The sequence below is a fragment of the Gouania willdenowi genome, chromosome 6 (assembly GCF_900634775.1).
Source record: "Gouania willdenowi chromosome 6, fGouWil2.1, whole genome shotgun sequence".
NCBI lineage: Eukaryota > Metazoa > Chordata > Actinopteri > Blenniiformes > Gobiesocidae > Gouania > Gouania willdenowi.
Genome location: NC_041049.1, coordinates 6,342,003 through 6,369,950, shown reverse-complemented (window position 1 = coordinate 6,369,950; position 27,948 = coordinate 6,342,003). Strand labels below are relative to the sequence as shown.

Sequence of the window (27,948 nt, the reverse complement as noted above, 5' to 3'; positions counted from 1 at the left end):
ATTAAACACGGTTCAGAAATTCTACTTCCTGGTATGCAAATGAGCTGTGTCTGGCCATGCCCACTTAATGTCCCGCTCTTACAGAGGAGCGTTCATACATTATGTTTAACATTTCATGATATTATTTGCTCTTGTGGGTTAATGGACACAACGTTAGCAGCAGTAACTGAGCTGTATTAGCTCCTATGCTAACACTACACTGACTTTTTGACAGTCAACAGCTTTTTATGCTAATTAGATGTCTTCCACGTTTGTGCTTGAGTCATTAAGTGTTGATACACAACCAGAAAAGAAAAAATATAGTCTATGTTCTATTTCATATTTCTAGTTTCTGTTTTCACCATGTCAGTTTACTCGCTAAGTAAAGAGTGAGTGTGAAACTCACCTCTCTGCAGAGGCAGAGGGAGGGGCAGTAGTTATTCCTCTTATGATGTCATAAACAAAGCAAACTCAAACTTGTTCGTCTGAGCAAATATTTTACAAAACGTGGAGCGAAAAAAGGGATAGAAGAATTATATGTTTTCACTTTTAGAGCCTTATAATAAGGCTATTGAGATACTCTACATATTACTGTTAGAAAACTTTTGAAAAGTCAAATTTGTATTATATGGGACCTTTAAAAGAGCAAAGCTGGCCAAAGATCTAGATGCCAACCCAACACACGCACATTTCAACACTTTAACAGACCTCGTAATCAAGTACAACATTGTCGAGTCAATTCCTCCTGACCTGTTAACTGACCCTGACACATCAATGGCTGCATGACTGGTTCCACGTGGGTCTCACACACACACGCACGCGCACGCACACACGGACGGACGGACGGATGGACGCGCGCGCGCACACACACACACACACACACACACACGACAGTATTGTATCAGAGGTGAGAAAGTTGGATCGGAACAGCCTCACATGCGTTGAAGGTAAAGTTATCCTATATGTGATGCTCTTCTTATAGAAATACAGTGGCAGAGGATTTGATCCCTCATGGGTGATGCAATCTTTGAAGGGAAATGGCTTTAGTTTCATTTTGAGTCTAGATGTTAAAACACAGTTTTTACTGCTTTATTCTGGCAGTAAAAACCCTTAAAGTCAGCACTGTACAGGCCATTTGTGTATTTGTGTGGAGGGATATTCTCCGGCCACTCCTAAGCGTCCGCTCCACCTGCGGCGCACCAGAGCGTGCTTCAACTGTAATTGGCCGTCGTATTGTGACAGAGAGAGGCCGTCCATTCATCACCTTCATCACCACTCTCCCCCCGCTCCCCTTCATCCGTCCATCCTTGCCTCATCGGTGCCAACTCAGACCAAGCTCTCCCTCACTTTCCAATTTCTCCCCCCCCCCCCCCCCTCCATTCTTCCTGCACCTCCACCCCCTCTACCTCCCTCCCTCCCTCCCTCCCTCCCGCTCTGCTCTTTTCCCTCATTAAAGTGGGACCCAGGCAGTAGCGGTCACTGCCTCTCATTTATTTTCATTTGAAACTGGTGCAGCTCCACTGATCCTCTGGGGCTGCAGGAGAGGGAGAGAGCGAGTGGGATGGTGTCATTCTGATAACAACCAGCGCACACACACACACACGCCCGCGCGCACACACAAAAAGGGGAACACACAAACACACACGCACGCACCCATAAAGAGTCACCGCCTGCAAAAAGATGCACTTTCACACCCATTTCAATTCATTTCACGCACATATTCACACATTTCATGTACCTGCGAGTGTCCGAGCTCTTGCCCCTCCCTTCATTTATCACCCCCCCCCCCCCCCCCCCCCCCCCCAACAACTCTTGATTGTACAACTGACAACGCTGGGTGTGTGAATCAAACGTTGATAATACCGTGCACCATTGTCACCTGTCTGATTGCGGGTATTGATCTGGGCGTGGGCGGTAAGTGTGCAACTACTTCCTGTACGTGTGTGTGTCCATGCATTGTATTAAAGTGGTGTCGAGGGCAGCCTCGCCTGACACCGTTTGATTGAAAAGGCGGCGGGCACATTAAATGGTTTGAAGACGAGGGCGTGGACGGCTGGTTTAGCAGATTTGAGGCGAATGGAGGGAGCGTTTTAACGCCCATTGCTCCGGCCCATCTGGGGAAATGGGAGTCAGAGTCAGCGACTCTAAACCAACAGTCATATCTCTAATAGAAGACTAATATCCTCCACACCATTAGATAGGCACATTTAGGGTTAGTGGGAGGGGACGCTTGGTTTAACTGCCTGTACAGCCAGAGGACGGGGAGAAGATTAGGAAAAGTGAAAGGTTGGACGGTAATAAATCCAAAAAAAAAAGGTAAAATATAAAATGTGGAAATGATTTAATTAAAGTTCCATTAGAAATGCACAGAGATTCTTTTACACTATGAATGACAATCTCAAACACTGCACACCAGTGCGAGCGGAACGTAAAATCGTCCTCGGACCGGCTTTAAGATAAAAATCCAACATCCCCGTTTCAAAACAAAAGCATGTCTTCTTGTGTTCCATTGGTTTTTTTTTTTTTAACGCTTTTTGTAAATAAGGCTCTTGTTTTGAAGTTAACCAGAAGTTTAGTCAGTAGCTCAAAGGCGGGGTCTCCGAAAATCTCAGAAATGTTGGCATGAAATGTGTTTCTGCAAGTTTTATGAATCAAATGAACACATGTTGATATTCTACTTGGTCACATTCTCACTTAAAATGTTTTCAGAACTTTCAAAGGTGGAGAATCAACAGAGATATTTAGCCTCAGTGTGATTCAGGTTTTTGTCATAGACTAAAAAATATGGCATAAGAGTTTATGTATATATTAAAGATTAAATTACCAGGGATCAATGCGTAAGAACACTTGATAACATGAGTTCTTGTTGGATTTCGTCCCATGTGACAAAATTATAGTTTAGTTTGTATTAGTTGACCAAAATATCAATATATTTTGATATAGTTTTCGTCCACATGCATTTTCTTAAATTAGTCATAGTCGAGTTATCGTCACTTAAAAAAATGTAGTCGATGAAAACTATGACGAGACATTTCATCTATGAAAATGAACAGTGCTGCACACCATCTTAAACGCAGCCCTCACAACTAACTGCTTTAAAATGAAGTGGTGAAATCAATAGTAGCGAGGTACACAAACTTTAGGTCTGTAACAGAAACTCTGGAGACGTTCAAAAGCATCTTTTTCCTGTCAAACATCCCCCAACCTCCTATCGCTGCTCCCTCCAGTTTGTAATACATGATTAAAACTCACAGCTGCCGAAGCAAAGCCAAGATAGTGAAGAGAGGCCACTGGAGGTTTTTTATTCCAAGACTTTAAAAAAAGTCATGTCGGAGCAAAAAAAAACTGTTTTTACTGCCAGTCAAAGTGACTTGGAAAGTGATCTTGATCTGTTCACTCAGTGGAGTTTTATCTGTTAACTTTAATCTTTGTTGTTGTGTTGTTTGTAAAAAAAACTTTAAAGACTTTAAAGACATTGATCAAGTTACATACTTTAAAAATGTCTGAATTTTAAGTTCTTGTGAAATCTTATGGTTGGGAGAAAATTGGTTTATTTACATAAAGTGTGACCAAACCCCCCAAAAAAACACCTTTTTTGTGCCGAAAAAATAAATTATTTTGGTATGAAGCAAAGTTATTGATTGATTTTTGTCTAACTCACGTATTTAGTTAGTGCGACTGCCCTCTATTACAATTGAATTTTCCGACTGGCTGAGACGGAGACCGCTTTTGGCCCCGCCCCTCCTATAAAAACTAGCACCTGTCGACTGCAATCTGTGGCGAGTAGGTTGGATTGAGATAATTAAGAATAGAGAGGCATAGTGAGTAACGAATAGGTCGTTAGCTAGTAGCTAGCATGTTGCTTTTAGAGTGACTCGGCATGTCTTAGAAAACTAGAAAACTTAACTTAGACTATTTTAGCACGGGTAGCCAGGAATACAGATTTAATAGAAATAGACTTGAAATTGAAGATGGAAGAAAAAAAAACAAAATACAGGATTAAGCAGGGGTCACCAACCTTTTTGAAACTGTGAGCTACTTTAAAGCTGAATAGTCCAAAGAGCTAAATCTTCATGTTTTCACTATAAATTTCAACGTGCAACACTTTGTTTTTCTCCTGATTTATACAATTGTTTCATTTTCATTACGTTCCACAAGAAATCATGATGTTCCTATTTTACGAGCCACATGCAACATATTTGTACAATTTAACCATTATGTAATATTTTACAAAAAACACAACTCATATACCAAAAGCATTTGTCACAATGTTTTAGTGAAAATAAACATTGAAAGATGGTTAATTTAATACCAAAACTTATAAAGTGCAGCGGTATGTAATTCTACACAGATAAATACAGACGACATCCGTCGTCTGTATTTATCTGTGTGGGTTTGAAGCCTGGCACGTACATCAGATTTTAGATCAGGGGTGTCAAACTCATTTTAGTTCAAGGGCCAAATACGGACCAGTTTGATCACACATAGGCCGTAGGTTTTAGGCGGGAAAGCAAACAATTTCAACATTAATGTGCTCAAGTTTGCATTTCCAGTTATAAATTAGACATAAAATATAGAAGGTATCGACAATATCTAAGCAATAAGTGACAGACACTTAAATGTGCTTTGATTGATTGATTTTTTGACCAATTTTTATTTAATTTGGGGAGATTTTGTTGAATAATTTGAGAAAAATTGTAGGATTTTGAAAACATTTTGAGTTTTTTCATTTTTTTCCCTAAATTATTTTTATTACCTTTTTCCAACGGTTTTATACAAATCACTTATGTGTATACTTTGAATGTAAACAGAAAAGAAAACCAAAACGGAAAAGAAAAGAACTGGGTCAAATTAAGTATTAAGAGGTCCGTCCAAATTTACAAATTGAGTAAAACATTTGTTATATTTGTAATATAGAATTTTTTCCAATTGTAAATATTGCATTACATCTATGAGAATGTTTTGATGAGTAGGAGGGATTTCATTTTTCCAGTTTAGTAAACTTAGATGTCTGGCTAGCTAAAATTTGATAATTTACACAATAATTCATGTTTTCTCTGTCATTATCACTTTCTCTGTCCATGCGGGCTACCTGGTGCCCACGGCCAGTATGTTGGTGACCACTCTTCTCCTAAATAAGAGCCAGCATAGAAAAACCAACAACCAGTTACTGACCAATATTCAGGGTTTTCCGGTAAACTGGACGTGTTCATTTTCACCAGCAAATTCTCAGGAAATTCCTCGCCAAGTTTTCCCTCCTCCGCTTGGAGAAACAGCTTAATGCAGGAAAGTCATATTTCATATTTCTACAGGAAACTGCAAATGAGTTGCGTAGCTCAAAAGCCGTTCCATTTGTCAGCCAATGAAGCATTCACAGATTTTGTCAGTGAATTACGGTGCAATAAATTACTACCTGCAAACATCAGAGAAATATGTAGATTGGGTGTAAAACAAATCAACCTCATTGTTGCAGCTTTTCACAATCTTTTGTTTTTTGAGCGACAGACGAGCAGAGATTATAGGAACCTGGGCTAATTCTACTTTTCAAAATAAAAGCCGAGACACGGACTTTGTACTGCTTTCAGCAACTCCGTTGTCTCTCTTTTGGCAATTACATTTTGTTGAAGCAGTACTTTAATCTTTGAGACTTATACCATAGCAGAGTAATAAAGTTTTCATTCGAATTAATCGGTGAATCATTTTCTAATAAAGTAGTTTGTGCAGAAACCCAACACCAGCCTACCAGGGATACCATCCAAGCAACGCGGTGAACTATTCATTTCTTTTATATCATTAGCTGCAGAAAATATTCTCTCAGCTGTAAGGGTCATGTTAAGTTATTGTAAGGTTCACAATATTCCCCACACAAACTTAAGTATATTCTCATTTTATTGCTAAAAGTCGAATAATCAAAACAGACGCTATAAGAGTTCACACCAAGAAAAAGGGTGAGAGACTCACAAATCATTCATATTCATGCAGAAGTGGGCGGAATAATAAGAAAAATGTAAATCCGCCCGGAGGCAAATGCAACAATTGTACGTTGAATAGAGTGTATAAATAATAACAACAGGAATGTGAATAGAGTCAAATGTGAGTGACACCAAACAGCCAGAAATGTAATTTAAGAGCAGAGAGGAAGCCTCAGCGTGTTTCTGTCTCCTCATCGTTCCACAATTGAATGAAAAGAAAAGTGGGATAAAGAATGGAGAGGCGTACGCTCCAGTGTGCAAACACATGCAAAAGAAAGTGGCAACGTTTTGGGTGTAAGTGCTCCAAATAAAGGGACGAGCCGTGCTTGTTGACGCCAAAGCAGTAATGCAGACATGGGGCAACTGGCGGCCCAGGGGCCACATACAGCCCTTGGTCTAATTTTGTGCGGCCCTTAAAGTAACTGAACAAAATGACCCTAAAAACACACAAAACAACAGCAAACATACACAAAGTGACTCAAAAAGCAAACAAATTTACATAAATTGGACAAAGAGACAAGAAAATAAACATTTTTTTCTCCAAAAGACGACTACAAGTTTACAGAAAAACATCAGACAAAATGAAAACTAAAAAACACAGTGTCCAAAAACACATATAGCACGACAAAATTACTCCTAAAACACAAAAATACACAAAATGTGCAGACTAAACAAAATTACAACCAAAACACACAAAATGACACTAAAAAACAACAGCAATAGACAAAATGACAACAAAAATACACAAAATGAGCAAAAACAATATATAAAATTACAACAAAAATTCCAAAAATGAATCTAAAAAACACAGAACAATAACAAAAATACACAAACCCTTTGATATTTCCTGTATTAAACATCAGACAATCACATTTTTGTCGCCTCACTGTTATAAAAGCTGCACGTCTGCACTAACGCCACACTATGGAACTACTACTGTCATTGTTTTTGTAGACTACATTTTTTAGGTGACAATAACGAGACTCAACAATTAAAAAACATGTGAATGAAAACCATATCAAAACATATTGATATAACTAATAAAAACTAACAGCTAATAGAAACTAAAACTTTGTCACATGGGACGCAATGTAATCAGAACTCATGTGATCATGTGGTTTTACGCATTGATCACATGAATACCATCTAATATCAGGTTGATCAATGGTTATTCAATCTTTAAAGAATGCATAAACTCTTATTCTGTGAATTGTAGTCGACTTTATCTGTAACAGATTTAGTGACTATAACTGAAAAAGTCCCGATGACTACATTTTGACTACAAATAGGTTGCATTTTAGTCAAAACTGAAAGAAAATCACTGAATAAACAGCTAGGTCAGAAAACTGGTCTCTCTCTCTGTCTCCGTGTGTGTGTGTGTGTGTGTGTGTGTGGGTGGTACCTGAACAGCAGGTCATCAGCTCTCACAGATCCTGCAGGAGAGGGACAGCACGCCACATCCACACACACACTCCCCACCGAGCCCGACTCGGACAACAGCTCCAACATGGCAACCCAATGAACGAGGCTGAAAAAGCTCTATTTCCTTTTCTTCTTCCTCTTTTTCTGCCTTCTTTGTTCTTCCTTCCACTGCCTCTATGTCGTTGTTCCTTTTTTTTTTCTCTCTCTCTCTCGCACAGAAACAAGTCACGCTCTCTCTGCCTGCCTTCACCTCAACACCGCCCCCCCACCAACACCACCACCACCCCACCTCAACCCTCCCCAGAGCAGCAGAGCAGTGGAGACCCCGCTGGCTCGCCCTGCTGCAGTAATCCCCTGTGACAGCTCCCGGTCCAACCAGCACCACCACCACCACCATGTGAGCCAGCCATGACCCCATCCTCACTGGTTTCTCCATGCACTTTTTATGAGGGAAACAAGTCATGCACATCCCAGGGAAGAGAAGAAGAAGATGTGCTGTCACATAGAAAGTTTAACATCAGGTCAACTGTGCCCTCATTGCACACAAATGGAAATGAGACTAAAAAAAGCTGATAAAACGCATCACAGCCGCATTTTTGCTCCAGTTTTTCTACTCGCTGTGGGCTTCCTGTCCTATTGTGGCTCATTTGAATCACGCTTAAAATGTGAAGAATCCATGAGGCACCGGAGAGATGTGATATTTTGAGTGACCTTTCAGCTGAAGCTACTGCACAACTCGGGCAGTGTAACATTAAAGAGGACCTATTCCTCTCATTTTCACTGTAGCTTTCAAACGCTGCATGAATCACAGTTTTCACACACGCAGCCCTCACTCCTCCATCCTCAGTCTGAGACACGACTACAAGTGTTTCAAAAGTGTTAGCTGTCACCTTCAATTAAACACTGTTATCTATTTGAAATATTTTTACTGGCACTTATTCATTCATTTGTCTGTTATCAGGATTAAATCAAAAGTACTTCACATTTTTTGACAACATTTTAACCAAAGATAAACCTTACGACTAGAGGTGTGCATTGCCATGAGTCTGACGATACAATACGATATACATTGCGATATATCGCAATATCAATAGTTACATATTTCATCTTTCACCAGTACAAAATCATATGAAATGCATTGAGGAGTGAGGTAGTTTACGTGCTATGCATATGTTAGCGCAATTAAATGTTTTTTTTTTTGTTTTTGTTAAATAACGTGATTTAAAAAATAGATTTCTAAATTTTTTGGATCCATATAATAATAATAATAATTGCGCAGTGAAATATTATGATATATCACCAAATCGATTTTTAGTTACACCCTTACAATGTAGAAGATTCCATAACATTTTGAATGAGATCCGGATTAGCGAAATCCAGCATTTTATCGCAATTCCCCCCCCCAAAAAAAAGGGGTACCCATACATGTGGCTAAAAAACACTATCAAAAACATCAAACATAGACAAAGTGACTCCAAAAACCTTCAGAATCACAGAAATTGCACAGGCAACAAAAATACACAAACTTCCTCCAAAAATGCACAAGACTTCTACAAGTTTCTCCAAAAATAACAGAAAAACACAAAACAAAAATGCACACAATTACTTCAAAAACTAAACAAAAAAAACAAAAAAACGCATGAATGAGGTGTCATTACGGCTGTCATTAAGCGTCATTCGCGTTACCTAACGCTTCGTTACCCTAACCCCTAACCTGAATGCTAACCCTACCTAATCCTAATCTTAACCCTAACCCCCAACCCTACCTAAAACCATTAGATCCCTCCACCTAACCCAAAAAATGCCAACATAGCGCCAAAGATGTCATAATTTAGTGAGCAACTTAATGACAGCCTTAAGGACACCTTATTCATGCTAATGACAGCATAATGTCAGCCTTATGTAAAAAACATCAAGTAAAACGGTACAAAAGTTTCTTCTAAACCTTTAAAGTATGAATGATCCTGGTACCATGATCAAGATCAACTGATCCAGATAACTGCCAATATCTGGCAAAGAGGAGATTTGGCGCTTGGTGGAGGTTTGTGCTGAGTGCTCTTGTTGCTTTTAACTGGACACCAGCCTTGATCTCTGCGTAGCGTTCCAAGTGTCCCAAACACCTCTGGAATCCAGTCGCCATTCCAGGTGCACACTCAGTTTTTCACCCGTCCCTGTCTCGGTGAGTAGCCCTCGCAAAGGAGAACACTGTCAAATCTGGCAACCCAATAGCTGGCACATCACAGACTCTGCTCCCCATAGGAGGCTGAGGCTGAAGACCCAAGCAGAGAGCTACTGATTAAAAATTCATCCCTCTGTTTATTATGATTTATGCATGTATCACTGAGCCAGGGACGAAAAACAGAGAACAGCTTCATTAGTGCATATTGTGCACGTGAGTGGGTATTATGCCTATGTGTGTGTGTGTGTGTGTGGCAGGTGGGGGATAGTTAGAGTTATGGATCGTACGTGAGCTTCATTAGAATGTTTGGCATACGGGGCCAAACCGTCCGTCTTCACCAAACACCTGCAGATCGCTGAAAAACAACAGCGAGCGAAAATCCTGAATTATCCAGTTTACGCGGTTGCATCCGCATTAAAATGCAACAGTCACTTTTACTAACTTCTAACTTAATTACCCGCTTCCACCTCTGTTGTTTACCATTCAAATCGGATTGGCCTCTCAATGCACTTTGTCACGCTGCCAAAATCTCGGGGCCAGGATCGCGATGATGACAGATATTAATTCACACATGGGGAGGCAGAGCAGAGGGGTGAGCGATAGATGGAGCTGCCCATTCCTCTGATGACACCATCGCTGCCCATTCTCTTTAAAATGAAACAGATGCCGCAGCCACTCGTCATATGGAGCTCGCAGTTTGGAACATAATAACATAGAACATAAAAAGGTGCATCAACAGAGGAATGGAGTGATGCATTCAGTTAATTCATTACAATGATAGCTGATGATTTGTTTTTATGCAGCTAACAGCTCATGCATCTGTTTCTATGTCAGCACGGGAGTGTGTTTATGAATTACCAAAAGGAGAATTGGCGTTTTTTTCTTTGATTGGAACTCTCATGTTACATGAACTAAAGATGAAGCGATCAATACTTAGTCTTGAAGTAATAACTCCAAAGCAAACAGATACATGAAATCAATACTTTTGAAGGTATCGACCCATTCTGGATGTGACATTTCTAGCTCACCTTTGAGATTCTTAACTGTGATGTATAGTTGGTGTTTCTCAGTGCACAATATTGGTAAAAACCACGTCTACACTTGTTTAGAATTTGAATATTGAAAAAAAATGCAGCCTATAGAGATGTAATATTATCAAGAAAAACTAAATTTACAGAGAAAACAAGAACGCTGTTAGCTATTCCCATCCAAGGCACGCATCGGAACCCTGTATTAAAAATCTTTTTGGGGAATATGTATATCAATTAATTGTCCTAAATATTTCAAACATTGGCGTACACTGATTGGTAAAATTGGACGAAAATAATTGGGACAATCAACAGAATAATAATATTTACAGTATTCTCATAATGAGTGCCATCCATAGATTGGTTTTATGTTTCATATTACGATGGAAATGGTCAGCGAGAAGGAGTTAAGATCACAGATACAGTATATCTTTATTAACCAGTAATTACTCTCGAGATTACAAGACACAGATTGAATATTTACATTACCAGGAGGTAGAATAAGATCAATACATCAACATATTGCATTAAATTAGAGGAAAACCTTGACAGAGTCCTTTAGCTCTGGAAAAGGCAGATGATTTAATGTCACGTCGTATGACAGAACGTAAGCTTGCTCTTTATAGAGTTTACATTATGTGACGTGTTTCAGGCCTTTGCTTAACCCAGGAACTATATTTATATCAGACATGGAAGACCACAAACTGGTGAGTTCAACCTCTGAATCAGTTTCCCCTGCATGTTTCATTTCCATGTATAATATAATGAAAATGTCTCCTCAGGTGTAGAAGCATCTGGTCACATTTTATCGATCTAATCAAAGCCAAACAACTGCCTTCAGGTCATGGAATAGCTAAAGTATTAAACCAAGGGCAACAGAGAGCTTGGTGGGTGAATGGTTTGTAGAAGAGAAAAACAGAAACTGTCTGAGAAGAATGACTAAAAACAGGCTTAACAGAAAAACTCCGTGAATGCCAGTGTCAAACATTTCCTCGAAGTGGTAATTGAAGTAAACAGTGAAATGTGCAGAGTTGTTCCACCATGTGTGGAATCATCCTAATATGTAATTACAGAAATTTCTCTTGGTCGGTTCAGGTCAAGCAACCCTAAGCAGGCCAGATACCATTGTACACTGATAGCACACACCAAGGCCTCTGCCTGAGGAGGCTCCGCTATGTTTTGACTACCACTATCAGCAACATACATAGCACTGAGAGCACTGAACAGCAGCAGATTCACTGCTGTATTCTTTTATCTAAGTATTAAGAAGTCTTCATTCATTCTGTTTATGCCAAATTGACTTTTACTAAAACCTTGACCTTAAGGCCAATGACCTTCTCAAAATGTGCATTCGTTGATAGAAATAAATGGCTATGCCCTAACTTTATCTCGTTCAGTGGTTCCCAAACTTTGTCACATCCACCCCCTTTGCATTTCTGTCAAATTATGTGTACCTTCTTCATATTATAAGTACCTCTCCATAATTTTATATGCTTTTTCATTTGTGGAACAGTGGACTCTCCTAAACTCTCCTAAACCCTAAACTGTGTCTCGAACAAGGGTTCCCTAAGACTTAAGCTACACACTTAAAACAATGAGTGGAATTTATGCAAAAATAGATAAATATCATGTGATGACTTAGTCTGCCCTTTAACTTTAATCGCTCTTATTGTCAAATCTTGTATGTATAGTAGTATGAGGAGTAGTATGAAGTGTGAAGACAAAGTTTTTATTCGTTCTGTTTATGCCAAATTTACTTTTGCCAAAATAGTTTTTAAGCCATAACCCTGACCTTAAGACCAACAACCTTCATAAAACTTGCATTTGTTGACAGAAATAAATGGCTATGCCCTAACTTTATCTAGTTGGTTTATTTGGGGGCTTTCAACAACACAAGTTAGAAAATCAGTTAATATTAGTCAGACCCTTTCATAAAGTATGAATCAGTCTTTGGCCACCCTTTGTATGAAAGTCTAATATCACATCTGCATTGTGCATTTCCATCGTCTGATTGAAAGACAAAGGATGCAAGGGGACCCAAGGTGACAGCAGTCACACCATAATACCCACCTAAACTAGATTTGAGACGCATTGTTTTTGAAACCTTCCTGAGTGAGTTTTGCCCTCTGAAGGTGACCATGTTGTTTTTGTCATCCACAGGAAACGCGCACGCTCCAACACTCTGGCACTGATGTAACAGAGCAGCCTCTTTTTAAATTGTGTTTACAATTTAATGACCTATTTGTGTTTGCGGCCTGTGCCGAAGTGGAGCCGCACGATCTGCTCTCTCCGTCTTTGTCTCTCCCTCCTTAACACACTTTGACAGTGAAAGGTCAGTGCCCATTGGCTACATGGGGGGCACTGAGTGATGTAAGGCAGGTTGTCGTGGGAACACGCAGGGCTGGGCAGGGTGGTGGCAAAGATGCAGGATGCAGAAATAAACACATAATAAGAATAAAGACACGAGTGGAAAGTGAGTAGGTTCAGAAAGCCTGAGCTGGACTGTGACCAGATAAAAAATGACTGAGCGTCTTTTTAAATGTTTGGCCAGTTTACAAGCCTGGCAAATGGAAGAGGTGGGACTTGGCCCCATTTTTCCATGGAGGCCTTAAAGACAGTCAGTGGTGAGCAGCTCTGTTGTGTCTGTGAGCCTGCATTCTGCTGAGCTTGGCTTCACATTAATAAAAGAGGGATTACCAAAGTCTGCAGGCTTCTCTTAGGCCGCTCTCCAGCCAAGAGCTGAGCGAGAGTTTGCTCCCTCTGCCCCACTGCCTCCTTCCTGCCATCCTTCACTTCCTTTTCTTATTCCTCCTTTGCATGCCCCTCACGTTCATCCCATTCAGAAAAAAAAACACTCATCTGCCTTTTCTCCTGCCTGTCTCTTTACTTCTTCTCTCCACTTTCCCTCTAAAACCAGGAAAGAGGTGATGCACAAAAACACAGATAAATAATGTAGATTTTTCCCCAAAGAGAAAAGGAAAAAAGTGCTTGACTCTGCAATTTAAAAAAAAGAAGGAAAAGAACTGGTGGAGGGTGAGCAATAAAAATTGTATTAGATACAAGACTCCGCAATCAACTCGCAATATAAAGAATTAATCTTATCTTTTACTGGCACACCAAGTAGGGAGAGAACCTCCAAAGGCTTGGAGATGACAAGTCGTCATTCCTCTGCTGCCATTCATCCATTGTGAAGGCGGACACCTTGCGATAAGCAGGACGTATTGTTGCCTTTGACAATGTCATTATGGGATAGTAAACAAGCGATATAGCGGCGGGTCGGGCGGAACTGGGCGGTGCCGGAAAGGTCGCCGAAACAATCTGAAATGAAAGGATGCGAGACCTCTTGGGGAAACGATAAGACTCCTCTACTTTCTCATTTGCTTTTATTCCTCGTTCTGTCTCACTAAAGCCAAGGACGGGCATACGCTTAGAACAAAGCAACGGCGCTGCCGTGTAATCAACGTCTCTGTTCTCCAACAGCAGGAGCGCAATCTTCCCTAGAGGTCAACAACAGGAAGAAGCTTAGCTCGTAGAATGGATGAAAGATCATGGGCTATTAAGATGGGATAATAGGCTGACATTCACACAATCTCACACCCTGTTGGCCCACAAAGCAGGATGTTTACCGTTAGCTAGCATCTTTACAGCCTGACTGATGCCTTTCCTCTCATTTAGGATTGCATACTCACATTTAAACACCAGATGTGAATCCACATTTGGTATTTAATGGCTAATATTTAGTCCCATATCCATTCATCCATCCATATTACAATTGTAAAAGTATTTATTTCTGCGGAATGTTCATTTGCAACATCACCAGTAGGTGGAAGCATTTAGATAATTGATTTTCTTCAGTGAGGCAAACATCAACACATCCATTTACTCCTAGACTCCAATTAAACTCACATGAATGTTTTTGGATGGTAGAAGGAAATCGGAGAAGACTGCTCAGAGAAATGCACAACCCCGGGGTGATCATGGTAATTCCCAACCCCCTGGGGCATGACACCAAGCCCTTCTTGTTTTGAGGCAAAAGGTTCCTGTGTGCTCACTCACTAGTAAGTCAACAGTAATTCACCAATCCAATAACTCAAAAGGTCACCAATATCTCACCATCAGAAGAGCAATACCTCAGCATTATATCACCAATAACTCACCATTGGAAGACCGATACCTCAGCATTATATCACCAATAACTCACCATTGGAAGACCAATACCTCAGCATTATATCACCAATAACTCACCATTAGAAGACCAATACCTCAGCATTATATTACCAACAACTAATCAATAACCCAATAACTCACCATTACATTACCGGGAACTAACTTAATAAGTCACCATTTAATCGCCAGTAACTCACCATTAAATCACAAGGAACTCACTTAATAACTCACCAATAAATCACCAAGAACTTGATAACTTACCAAAACTAACCAATACCTCAAGGACCCACCAATAACTCACCATTAAACAACGTAAACGTTGTAAATAAAATTGTTTCTGTAAATGTGAATATTTGTGCACAAATGAAACCACTTTGTACAACTTTGCAAAACTGAATTAGAGCTTTTGTTGATTTTCTTCCTGTGGATCCGTTGCTGATATTACTCAACATAATGCATGTGACCTTCGTGTTCCACAGGTAAAAAAATCCACAAATGCTGTGATTCACTAATGTAAAAATTTACAAATCTTTCCTATATGTGTGAACACTATAGTATGTGTACACCCACTCTATACTGGTGTGTGCATTGCACGCATTAACCTTACCACATAGAAGGTCTCCAATCTGAAAACATCTTATTCTTCCATCAGTTTGAAATCAAGTAATCTGGATCACATCCATCATCAGAGCTGACAGCTTTACATTACTCTCAGCCTGACACAGTCACATATACTCCCTCTGCCTGCAGGTTGGCTAAGCACGGAGGTGGCAGGAGTGCTCTTTTTCCATTTGCAGGCATTAGCAAGTGGAGATTAATTTGTCCCCTTCTATTAAAGTGTGAAAGCTGCTGTCAGGGCTGCTCAATTATCTAAGAACAAAAAAAAAAAAAAAAAAAAAAAAAAAATAGGCAAACACGCAGAAGCCATCGAAAACAATCAGCAAGCGTACAATATGGATGCATATGTGCAGGTATTGTTGAGCAGAGCCCGAGGTCAGGTGTGGCTCGGTTTTCCACGGCAGCCGGCGGCTAATTAACAGCAGAAAATCTGCATTTCCCGCGTCTAATATTGAACTACTCAGCAGTGAAACACAGCACAAGAGACGACACAAAAAAAAAAAAAAAAAAAAAAAAAAAAGCGGGTCAGGGAGATAGGGATGAAAGGAGGAACAAGATAAAGGTTCTTCTTGTTGTTGTTGTTGTTGTTGTTTAGACTTGCCGTCTTCGTGCCGCTCTCTCCTCTTTTGTGAAGGATTTTGACTTCATTTGAATTATAATGAACATCAGCGAGTCTTGCTGAAATATTTTTAGGCTCCTTATGATATAAATGAACACGCCAAGCAAATCAATTCAAATCTGCCTATTATGCCCTGTTTTCTGGGTCGTATAAAACATGCATAATGGGCCACACCATAGGCACACACTATACGTCGTGGAGGCAGCCGCGATAATAAGCTAAAATTAGAGGATCATTTGTCTTCATTCCCGACATCATTACACATTGTAAAATCAATTGCACATCCACGGCGACATCGACACGAGTATTGATGCAGTGGAAAGATGGATCTGAATGTGATGGTGATAATGTTAACACTGCAGCACAGTCATGTTCGTATGTTGCGTGTGTGTGTGTGTGTGCGTGCGTGGATGTGTGTTTGGCTGCTATGCTTCTCCGGTGTGATGATGTTCCTGTGTAGCGAGACTCGCTAATTGGCTCACCTGTCTCTCAGCCATCTGGAGCCTCTCAACAGAAAAAAAAAGATAAAAAAATAACAAAAAACGTCACACCGAGTTCCTCCGACATCACACACACACACACGCACACGCACACACACACACACAGACACACACACACACACACACACACTATCAGATGACAGGAGAACATTTGAGACGTGCAAACAAGTTGATATAAATGGACGGAGAAAAGGAAGACCAATTCTGACGAGGAGTTAAAAAACAATATTCTGTCTTTTACTTGACTATTTTTGCTTCTGGAAAGCACATCAACAAGTCTGCAATATGAAAATACTACAATAATCATTAATTAACCGACAACGCCAACCAACGTGTGTGCTGAGGCAGAAGTTGGTAGTTTGAGCACACACGCAATCAGGATTCCAACACAACAGCAATCACAACAAATGATGAATTATAAATACGAGTCGTGTTTCAGGAAATCACAGGAATGCAAAAAAAAAAAAAAAAAATAGAAAAGACACACCTCCAAAATTAGCATCAGCTTCAACAATCCCAGAAAAAAACTGGAGCTTTGTGTGTCATTACCATAGTAACAATATGACAATGAATGTCAAGATAAAGCATTGTTATAAGATGTAGATGACAAAAAAGTATTGTAGAGATTTTAGTTTTTCATTTAAAATAATAAAACAAAAGTGATTTTAAAGTTAGAAATCAATGCGATACCTTTGGCAATAACTTACACTAAGTTAACGTTATTTTATGCTACGCTATGGTATTTTTTTTTTTTTTTGCAATTCAATTCATTTTTGTAGGTCCTTTGTTTCTATTCACAAGTTGAGATACGTTGTAGATGTGTTTGTTCATTCTGGACAAAGCGCACTGTCATGCTAGTGCCCATTAAGCTAAGTACCTTCACATGGAGATATTTATTATTTTTCTTTTGTAGACGACAAAGACGAGAACTAGTCTAGTATGTATTTCTAATATGTGAAAGTACGACTAAGCTAGAAGCTAAAGGAGACGCCATCCATGCTGTTTCTGTTTCTACAGTAAGGGCAGCTAGCTAGCTAACTAGAGTGAACTAACATGTGCTTCCTGTAGCCTAAACGGCAAATGAAACATAAAATGTGTAACGTAATAATAACAACAAAGATGAATTATGAATGCAATGAAAGAAACGGTCAAGGTAATGAAGTGTGTAGTGTTCTCCTTTCAGTAAAGCTAGTGAAATGAAAGCTATAAAGCTATATTATTTAACATGTGTGGTACACAAATTAAACTCCTCAGTGACTTAGAGGAAAATATATAGTCTTAAGAGACAGAAAGCGGACATGCAGATGTAGGAAAAGACAAGAGTATATGTAGATATTAAGCTATAATCATGACAAAGTAAGCTAAGGCGCTCCTATGCTAGTTCTTGTTATATATATGAGATTAAATCATATCAGACTCACCCCAAATATGAGCTTTATGTGAAATTACAGCATTATTCTTTGTTAAGTAATATCTTTCTACATCTGTACGCAAAAAAAATAATAATATACAGACATATGTATGTAAAAACATCTGTTTTTACAGAGTGCATCCTTTTCCGTTTGGCTCCCGTTGGGTTTTTTCTCACTTGGGATGAATTAAAATACAGAAAAGAGCTTTAAACGCAGATAACTGTGTGTGTGTGTGTGTGTGTGTGTGTGTGTGTGTGTGTGTGTCTGTGCGTATGTGTGTGTCTGAAGGAGAATATTCCAAGCAGGAGTCTTTGAATGCAGTGAACCAGTTTCCATCTCATAAATATTCACATGTAGAAAAACTGTGTAAAAAAAAAAGGGAAGGAAGGCGGGGCCAGAGGCAGAGAGGGGCCGCCGTTGTCATGTGGGAACCAGGGAGGCAATAACAGATGCAGCGTACCGGGACGCCGCATTGTGTGAATCCCTGTAATTACAGTCGTGTGCTGTCAATGTGTGTGTGTGTGAGTCACACACCTGCAGCTTGCGTGTTGAAGAGAAAAACTCAAGGCCTTTGGAGAGCTGTTGTATCGATTCCACTTGTGAGAGTTCCCTATTCAAACGCTAATTGATGGCTGTTTGTATTTTATTGTTGAGCCCAGTTTCGGTGTGTGCGCGCCAAACAGGATGGTGCGTGTGCACGCGCCGCTTCGGGAGGTCACGGAGCCGGGTTCGCTTAATTATCAGCTGTGTGTCTTCAAAGAACATTATCAGGACAAAGACCTGCAATTATCTACACACACGCAGACAATCCTTCCACATCCGCCATCATCAGCCATGTTTGCAACATCAACTCTTCCTCCTCCTCCCAAATAACCCTTGTCTTCACTCTTCTCTCATTTGCTCTCTCTCTTTCACTTTCACCATTTCCCACTCTCTTTGCCTGTTTTCCACCTCCCTTGTTTCCACTTTTCCTACATCTTCCTTCCCAATTCTCATCTCCTCATCCTCCTCCTCCTCCTCCTCCTCCTCCTTCCTTCCTCCTCGCCCCAAACAGACACTTAAATAACGAGCCGAGTGTCAGTCAAACCGCCAGAGGGCTTCATTAGAGGAGGAGAGCGCATAGGATCAAATTATACACCCAGTACTCTTTTGTGCTGTGTGCGTGCATGTGTATGTGTGTGTGTGTGTGCGTGTGTGTATGTGTGTGTGTCAGGGATTGTGGGGGGTCGACGGCGGCGGTGTTGGTGGAGGTAGAGAAGGAAGTAAACACGTTGTGGGATGACGCAGCTGTGTGGCAGATTAGTGTGCAACACAAGCACTCTTTCATTTGTATGTGTGTGTGTGTGTGTGTGTGAGCTCATGCGACAGTCACAGCCTCGCTTATTTTCCTCCAATCAGAGAGAAAAACAAAAGCAAAGTATTTTGCCTAATTATTCACAGCCACACTTCTACTACAGGCGCTCTTTTTCCTGCGTCGTCTCTCTGAGCTGCATCAGGCGCCTCATCAGGCCTGCTGTGTGTGTGTGTGTGTGTGTGTGTGTGTGTGTGTGTGAAGATGTGGCTTTAGATGTTTGAGATTCTTAATCTGGTTCAAGAAAAAAGTGCAGACACGTATAGACAAAGAAATGCTTCATCTTAGATTCTGAAAGCTCATGCCAACGTAAAGGCAGATTCATGTGGTTGTTTTTAAAGTGGCTTGAAAACACCAATAATGTAGGAGAAACTGAAAAGAACATCATCACCCATGTTTGAAATGATATTAGAAAATGATGCCATTATTAAACATTGTACAATACCAAAGGTAGTGGTTCCCAAACTGGGGTCCCCCGTGACGACCTTGCTGAACATTGAACATGAAAAATAGAAAAATATGTTCTTCTTTGTACTCAAATAACTTAATGAATACTGTATTTTTACGAGTTTTGATGAAGAATAGTCATTTTTATTTACTTTTTTCAATAAAGGTAACATTTTAGTGAAATTGTAGTATGGGAGATCATCCGTATGTTTTTAATTGGATCCTGGAGAAATGTTCTATCATCTTGTCTGCACTATACGATTTATTATCTTTGTTCGACGTGTTTAGCTTTAAAACTTTACTCCAATATTGACAGGTTACATATTTATGTGAGCTTCATTACCTTTTAAATGACCAAATTTATAAAGCTATCGTCCATATTTAGTTTATTTGTGGCAATGAGAGGAAAACGTGACTGAATATTTTCATTCAAAATGTCTTCCCTAAAACAACCAATGGCTGTCAAGGATAAGAAAACATTGACTAGTGACTGTTTTTCTGTTTCCTCCCACCATCCAAAAAACGTGTATGTTTTGTATAATTTCAGTCTTTAGATTTCCTGTATGAGTGAATGTTGTGTTTGCCGTGTACCCTGTCAAGTAGGGTTTGGTTTAAAGAAAATCAATAATCAATTAATCGCAATCTTAATATTGACAATTATGAATTGATTCTTAAATTGCCAAAAATAGGTTATTTACATTTTTCAAATTTTGATACAAACCAGGTGAGTTCTTCTAATCTGGATATTTCAATGACACTATACAGTATTAAAGGTGCGGTGAAGTGTTAAATTCAAATATCTGATTGAATGATGTTGAAAGATGGAAGATCAATAATAATAGTTTGTAATGGATTTGAGACTTAAATAATAAGGAAATTGGGCTGATTAATTAGCCCTAATGCCCTCACGTGAGAGCTGCAGGCAGGAATAAGTTAAACGAATGAATAAAATTAAAAAAACTAGACCAGGACATGTCTTTCCTTCCCTATTACTTGTTGAATTATAATATTTCATTATTGCTTTATCTGCGTCCTCCTTCAAAGCAGCATTGACCAAACCTGGAGCTATGCCTACATATGCATTATGGATCCTATAAATGTTTACGAGACATTTGGCCATTACGGCCTTCATTATATAACCAGTCATTAACGCTGGAGCTTGTAGTTCAAGATAAGTGTTATATTTATTGGGATTGCAAAGGTAAGCACAGCCTGTGATTATGTTTCAGGTCATAAAATGTTATGGGGACATTACAGGTACACTGAAAATCTTTATAGGTTTTAATGGATTGAATAGATGAAAGCTGATTATTTAATCTATTTCACCGTGTTGCCAGATGTAGAGGGTGAGCTAGTATTCAGAACAGGATATTCATCCCTCTTCCTGCTAACCATGATTCAGATGAAAAATCGGAGCTGCTATTTTAAGATCGGACCTTATTTAAACCTTCTTCACTCTCCAGTCTTGATCAGTGGTGTCGCCTCAAGGCTTTCGTATAATGACCTTCCTCGCCCATAGATCTGCGCTGTGTCACAATTTTCTTTTCCAATTTCCCTTTTCCTCTCGCCCTTCATGTCGCTGCCCACGACCTCGTCTCATCTTGCTCCCGTCCTTCCACGGACACACACCGAACGCTCCCCCAATGAGTGTAGTCTCTGTTCGGCCGAGGCTCACACAGCAAAGACTTTGTTGCAGATGAGGCCAAAGGCAAGGGAAGGTGCAGATGTGAAAGGGGGGACATAAAAGATGGATTAGCATACCTTTGATTCGCTCCAGAGAGGTCGCTGGCGTCCTGCCTGCAAGACAAGGAAAAAGATTTGGTCATTGACTTGTGAATGACTTCTAAAAAACGTCGAAAAACAAAACAGAAAAACCATGAATCCGTTTTTTGTTCTACCAACAACCTTCAAAAATCCTCACTTCAATCACAGTGTGAGTTCTGCATAGACCTGAGATAACCGAATACCTTCACCGACATTGTCAAACACTTGCATTGAAATGTACCAAAGCAGGGTTTAGCAACTTATGCTGTAGTGCTTTAGAGCTTGACAATCGTGCAATCAAAGGTTTGTATATTCAGGTCTTTGATGTTGCAGAATTGTCTTGTTCAGGTTTGTCAATAATAATTGTTGTAGAGGTTTTGATGAATTAGACAGAGCTAAGCTTTAGGGTTGCTGGTCAGATGCAGGCACAGAGTTTATTATGTCAAAGGGTTTTGGCACAAACAGACCGGTTAACCAGCTTTCAGCGTGTGTACCTGTGTGAATTAGCTGTTGTTCAGCGCTCCCAGAGGTGGATTCACTAAGATCTAAAATAAAGGGTGGTAAACCAGTTGCGTTCTTAAATCTTTTGGTGATGCAGTTTCCTCACCTTTGTGTGAGGAATTCAATAAGATTGCAGCAATGATTAGTGCGCGTGCAGAAGTGGTGGAGACCGCCCTATTTAAATGAGCGTTTTGCGTTGTGCAGAGGTGAGTATATAGAAGCACAAAATGACCTTTGAGGAAGTTAAATTGGAGGCAGATGGACTTCTCTGTCTGCTGCACAAACATTTAATAATGTAGAAAACTAAATAAACAAATAAATATGTTTTCTGTTTTTAAAAACAACTTAAAAAACTAATGATATTTTTTCCCCCTAATTTAATGTGGCTGCTCCGTCAGGTCCTGTAACTTTGCTCTGATCAGTCCATGAGAAATATGTAGATTTAGACAGAAACCGTCCTATGTGAACATTACGCCATCATTGCGTAAATTACGCATTTGATCAGCTGAATCTGGCCTGACATCAATGCGACACATGAGTTTGACGATCAAAACATGGAGAGAAAGACACAGAAGCTCACTGGAGCTGTGCGTCCGAAGCGACATCCATGGAGGTCCGCGCACAGTGACCCTCTGGCTCTGCACTACAGCGGACACACGTACCAGACTCCACACGGGCTTCAGCCATCCAGCTGTTCTCTCCCTCCCACACACTTTATTTTCTCATTCAGTAGATGTTAATATTGACTATTGCTTTATTTGAATTATTTTCTTATACTAGAAAGGTTAGCTGGAGCCTTTTTTTCTATCTCCGCTGCGTTTTGTGTTAACATTTACTACAGCGGATCTCTGCGTGTGTGTCTGCACCTGCTTGTCAGTCGTGCTATTTTCCTGTGCTTAAACAATCACCGCAAACAGTTCCAGATTTAATGAAATGCATTGTGCCCACTGCATTAATTTATTTGCATGTCCTCCTCCCATTTTTTTGCTCCCCTTGTGAGCTCCGTCTACTATACATATTCATTAGAAGGAACGCGCTAAATGGATTGAGGGTGCATTGCTACGTGCAACAGCCGCACACTCCTGATTCCCTGGGGTTTGTACGGCTTATTACATATAAATAACCATTGGAAAAAATGGTTGTCAGTTTAATTCCAAGCTGTCCCTAAAGCGGGTACCTGAAGAAATGTTTCGTCTGTTACAGACTTCACACATGAAGATAAAAAAACAAGCTCCAATAATCTCAACAAGCTAGAAATCTTGCGTCGTTTGACGAGATCTAACAACGCGATCTAATGCTGCTTTCCAGTCAGCACGGAACTCTGGATTTTTCAACCTCCTACTTGTAAAAGTGACCTGGAATGCCACCTGAAGTCGGAACTCCTACTCGCTAAAGTCACAAAAATAATCTAATATTATAGCATTCAACTATGTTTGAGAGATATTGACGAACTTGGTTGTACTCGGAGATTAAAATTTGGGGTTGTTTTCAGTCAAGGAGTTCAGTTCTTGGTTTAGCCGTCCTCAATATTCAAGTTTAACTTTTACGACTGTCGGCCCCGACCCATTTTGGAGCCGATTATCAGGACAAATTCACTCTTAACATCCTTCAGACATCAGGAGAACCTCATAGAATAATCTTATAAAACATAAAATTATCTGATGTTTGCCATCCTTGGTCGGGAAAATGTTCATGCAAGACATTGAACCACAAGTTGCTCCTGATGGGGAGCTAGCACCTTGCATGCTAGCTCAGTCACCATTTGTGTATTAATATGTGTGAATGAGTGAATCCCTGTATAAATTTACCAATTGTTATACAACAAACCTTTATATTCATCAATCTGCAACTACAAAGATGTTCTAGCCTTTTATGAACATTGCAATGACACAGTAAAAAAGGGACAAAATGTACAAAAAAGTCACTTGCAGCCTTAATGTGCCACCTACCGACCTAAACTACTACTTAGCTAGTAATTACATATATTTCAGACCTTGTCCCAATTCAGGTGTAGCAAATAAAATCTAACTAAAGCCAAGCTAAAAAAAAACCCAGAAATATCTCATCTCTACAGACTCAACATCAGCATCTACTGGAGGATTGTCAAGTTACAAATTTAGTTTAATCTTCTTTTTGGAATTAAAACAGTTGAATCCCAAAGCATGTAGATTTTCTAGAAATCCCACAGAATGATTCTAAACAAAAACACACACTCAATTCACCAAAACAGTAAATTGCTCTTGCCTGTGCTTGGGTACAGCAGAGAAACGTGTTCGTTCCGCTGGGTTTTCTCCATAATTCCCAGTTTCCGCTTTGTTTTGTCTCTTTCCCTTTTAGTTTTATCCCTTCCTCCAATTCTCTCTTCCTCTTCCCTTGCATGTAAATAAATTGGTCCCCAGGCCCCATGTGTGTCGTGTGCACACACCAGAATAGACGCACACAATCCTCTAAAGCTCAGACCAGCACTGATTCAACCCTGATTTTAAGCCACAGAGGTAAATAAAAAATGATAACAAATTAACAATGCAATCATTAATAACTACTGTGTGTATGTGTGCAGGAGAGATAGTGTGTAGATGCAGGGACAGAGTGAGTTGGTGGTGGTGGGAGCGAGCGTGTGTGTGTGTGTGTGTGTGTAATGATGAAACTCTAAGCAAAAACTCCAGGGCTCCGCCTCTACATGGCGGCCAATCACCACAATCGCTGCTCTTTGCATTTCAAAGTCACAGTTGTCTGTTTCATCTGCACAATACCAGCAAATGCTCATCTTGTTATCCCGCTACACACACGCACATACACACACACACGTCACTTCTTCAGTCCATTTACCCATTGCTATGAATTACAATAAAACATCAGACACACACTGCTCTAACCATAGCTTCTATTATCAACTGAAACACAGACTGGACATGCAAGCATTGGCTAGAGTTGTTACTTAATTTACCCAAGGCAGCTAGTTCGCTATTTAGCATGGTTAGCTTATCATAGCTTTGTTGGCACAAACTGTTCACATGAAGCCTCTGATAGGCTACAGTCAATTTAAAATAACATTGAGTTAAATGATACTAAATGTATCTTGTTGCACCAAAGTAAGGCGTCAACATTATCTAAAAGAAGCAAAGTTCTGTCGGTGAAGACAACAAATTTGGGCAGAAGTTGAAAGGTGCTTCTTATTTCCAGACATGTGTCCGATTAATATATAAAAAAAATAATTAAAAACTCTTATAATTATGTGCTTTTTACTGTTAGTGTTACAATCATAAAATTATTCACAAACAGGTTTTTTCGTTGTTCCTTATGACTGTCCCCAAAATCAAACTATGAGGCAAGGGTTGGGGTAAATTATAATTGTAATCGCGTAATTGATCATTAATTACAATTATGGTAAAATTATAATTATAATTTAAGGAATATGTTGCTGTTGCTGTCGTAATCGTAATTGAGTTCAGATAATTGACTTTGTAATCGTAATTTCCATGAAAATTCGATAAAAATTGTCAATTATAATTTCACTGGGGAACCATGTTACAGTTCTATGTACAGTTCTAAACATATGAAGTTACCCATTAATAAAATATGTCAAGCTTTCCCAAGTTTTACCATTTTATATATGTCCATTGATTAGGACCTAACAAGGGAACCAATTGATAGGAAAGAAATGAGAGTTTTTCGTGTATTTTACACCTGATTTGGGACCCGTTATAATTAAAGATGCTAATAGAAAGCTAATAAAACTAGAGGACAGTTAACTTTTATTAGGTTTTTATGTCAGGCTCAGTAATTGTGATTATTTGTAATTGAATTTAAGTAATTGAGAACGTAATCGTGTTAGACTTTCTGAGGATAGAAAATAATTGTAATTGGAAAAAAGACTGGTAACTGTAATCAGAATTGAACTGTAGATGAACATGGGTAATTGACCCCAACCCTGCTACGAGACCTTAGCTTTGACAGTAAGTACTTTTAGGGCGCTTTCACACCAGTTTAGTCCCGGACTCGGTCTGAATGGGCGGAGGACAGGTATTGATTTAATCATCTTTCCGTTCAGAGAACAACTTTTGAAACAATTGCTCTAACATTTGGCTGGTTGACCCGCTCTAGACTTTGTTTGCGTGTTCAAACCGCCCAAACGTGGCGGACTATCTAAAAAAATCCTAGAGCGTTTTAAATTCTCCCCACAATAGAAGGATAAAAGAAGGAAATAAAAATGCCTGAGTAAAAGACATAAGTAAAAAAGTGCGACTCGATGGACATTAGATGCTTCTTATTGGTCCGGCTTAAGTCAAGTTGACAACATGTGGGTCAAAATCGATCACTGGGATGGAAGCAGATGGTTAAACAGCATCCAGGTGGACCCGAGCCAGAGTTGAGCTCAATGACGGACAGTTTTTTGGCCTTGGTGTGTGAACCCACGCACTAACTCCAGCCAGCCTCAGGCTGCGGCGTGGCTGCCTGGCAGAGATGAAAAACGGAGCTGAAAAGCTTGGGTCGTCCTCAGGGCGACGGTGCCAGGGCCGACCACGCTAAGACGGAGCAGGTGGTGAGACCCGGCGAGCACCCCCGGGCTCATTTGGCAACATTGTGATTAACAGAAGATCTAAGACGCGTGTACACACACACACACACACACTGTACGACTTCAGAGAAAGAGAGTACATAAAGCAGCTGTCATGACTGAACACCCTGAAGAGGTCCCACGGAGAGTTGGAAAGTGATTTCCCCTGAAGCCTCTCACTTATTTATAAAACACACCTGAAGAAATATTGGAAGTGACATCGCTTTTATCACAATGTCAAACACAAGATGTCAGGTTAAACCTTTGTGCGACTGGTGTTGATTCATTCTGGACTGCACTAGAAAGAAGGCACTGACTTCATGTGTAACCAACCAGTTACACGCAACGGACCCACCAGCAACCAGATGTTTATCAGTTTATATACTTGTTTACTAGTGTACATGATTTGGTTATTTTTACATGATAACTGTCATATTTACAGTAACCTACTCCTGACTGTACTTAAGGTGGCTACCCATAATATTTTTTTTATTCCATTAATTATCAATATTATTATTATTATTATTAAAATGGGGAGTACCTGCAACAAACTAGAACAAAATGGGTGTCAAGCCAATCACTGTCCTGCTTGTCTGGTGAAGAAACACAAGAAATCACAGAAATCACATCCGTCTGTGGGACTCCACATCCCACAATGCAATGCGTAAAGAGTGTTTACAGTGGCGATCAAAACAAAGTTGCAAGCGGCTATTTCAACTTAGTTACTTAATTTTTGGAGTCAATGATGTTCAATTTATCGATCTGTGAGGCATACACTTTAATTTTAATGAATGCAAATTTATCGTGTTGCAAGTGATAAAAAAAAAAACTCCTCAGCTGCATTCATCAACTAATACAACTGTTTTACATCACAAAATAAATCTAACCAACAACTATTATTATCACAAAAACAGGTCAAACTAAATAACTAGTGTTGCAATGTTGCAAATGCAACTATCATCAGTCAACAAAATTAAACCTGAAGGTCTGGATGAACTTTATTTTGGCTCTTTCTTTTTATGTTTCTAGACCGGGCTACCTGACTGAAAACGCCACTCACTTTGTTCTTCTTCTTGTTGTGTGCACTAGTTAAAATCGCTAATCCTCTGTTATTCGTGAACGGATCTGGCTAAAATTTGGTAGGTATAATCTATAGATGTGTACGTATAGATGCTCACAGCCTGATTTTCGATTCGGGGCATCAAAAGAAAAAAGAAAACCAAAGTCGATTTCTCATTTATTGGTGATACAAATGTTATGATGGTACCAAATCATTGGCACATACTGTACCAATATACAAATGGGGCCCATTACCCTGTACGTGTCACGGGGGCGCCAGGAGCCCCCGGGGGGCTCCATTTTTGAAACGACTACTCCTCCGTTAATGCTCGTTAAATCGGGCTGTAATTTGACATGAATATTCTGTGAGCG

The 27,948-nt window shown here is 39.8% G+C and overlaps 1 protein-coding gene across 22 annotated transcripts in view; it reads right to left on the bottom strand.

Moving 5' to 3' along the window:
• The window catches only part of celf2 (cugbp, Elav-like family member 2), a 286,166-nt gene that overhangs the window by 196,722 nt on the left and 61,496 nt on the right, over positions 1–27,948 (bottom strand). For 21 of the 22 annotated variants that reach the window (XM_028451254.1, XM_028451255.1, XM_028451260.1 and 18 more), the window contains exon 2: positions 21,456–21,491. In XM_028451254.1, the coding sequence (XP_028307055.1) occupies positions 21,456–21,491 (36 nt within the window). Of the gene's footprint in view, positions 1–7,353; positions 7,407–21,455; positions 21,492–27,948 lie in introns of those variants that run through there. The other variant, XM_028451267.1, reaches the window with a different exon arrangement.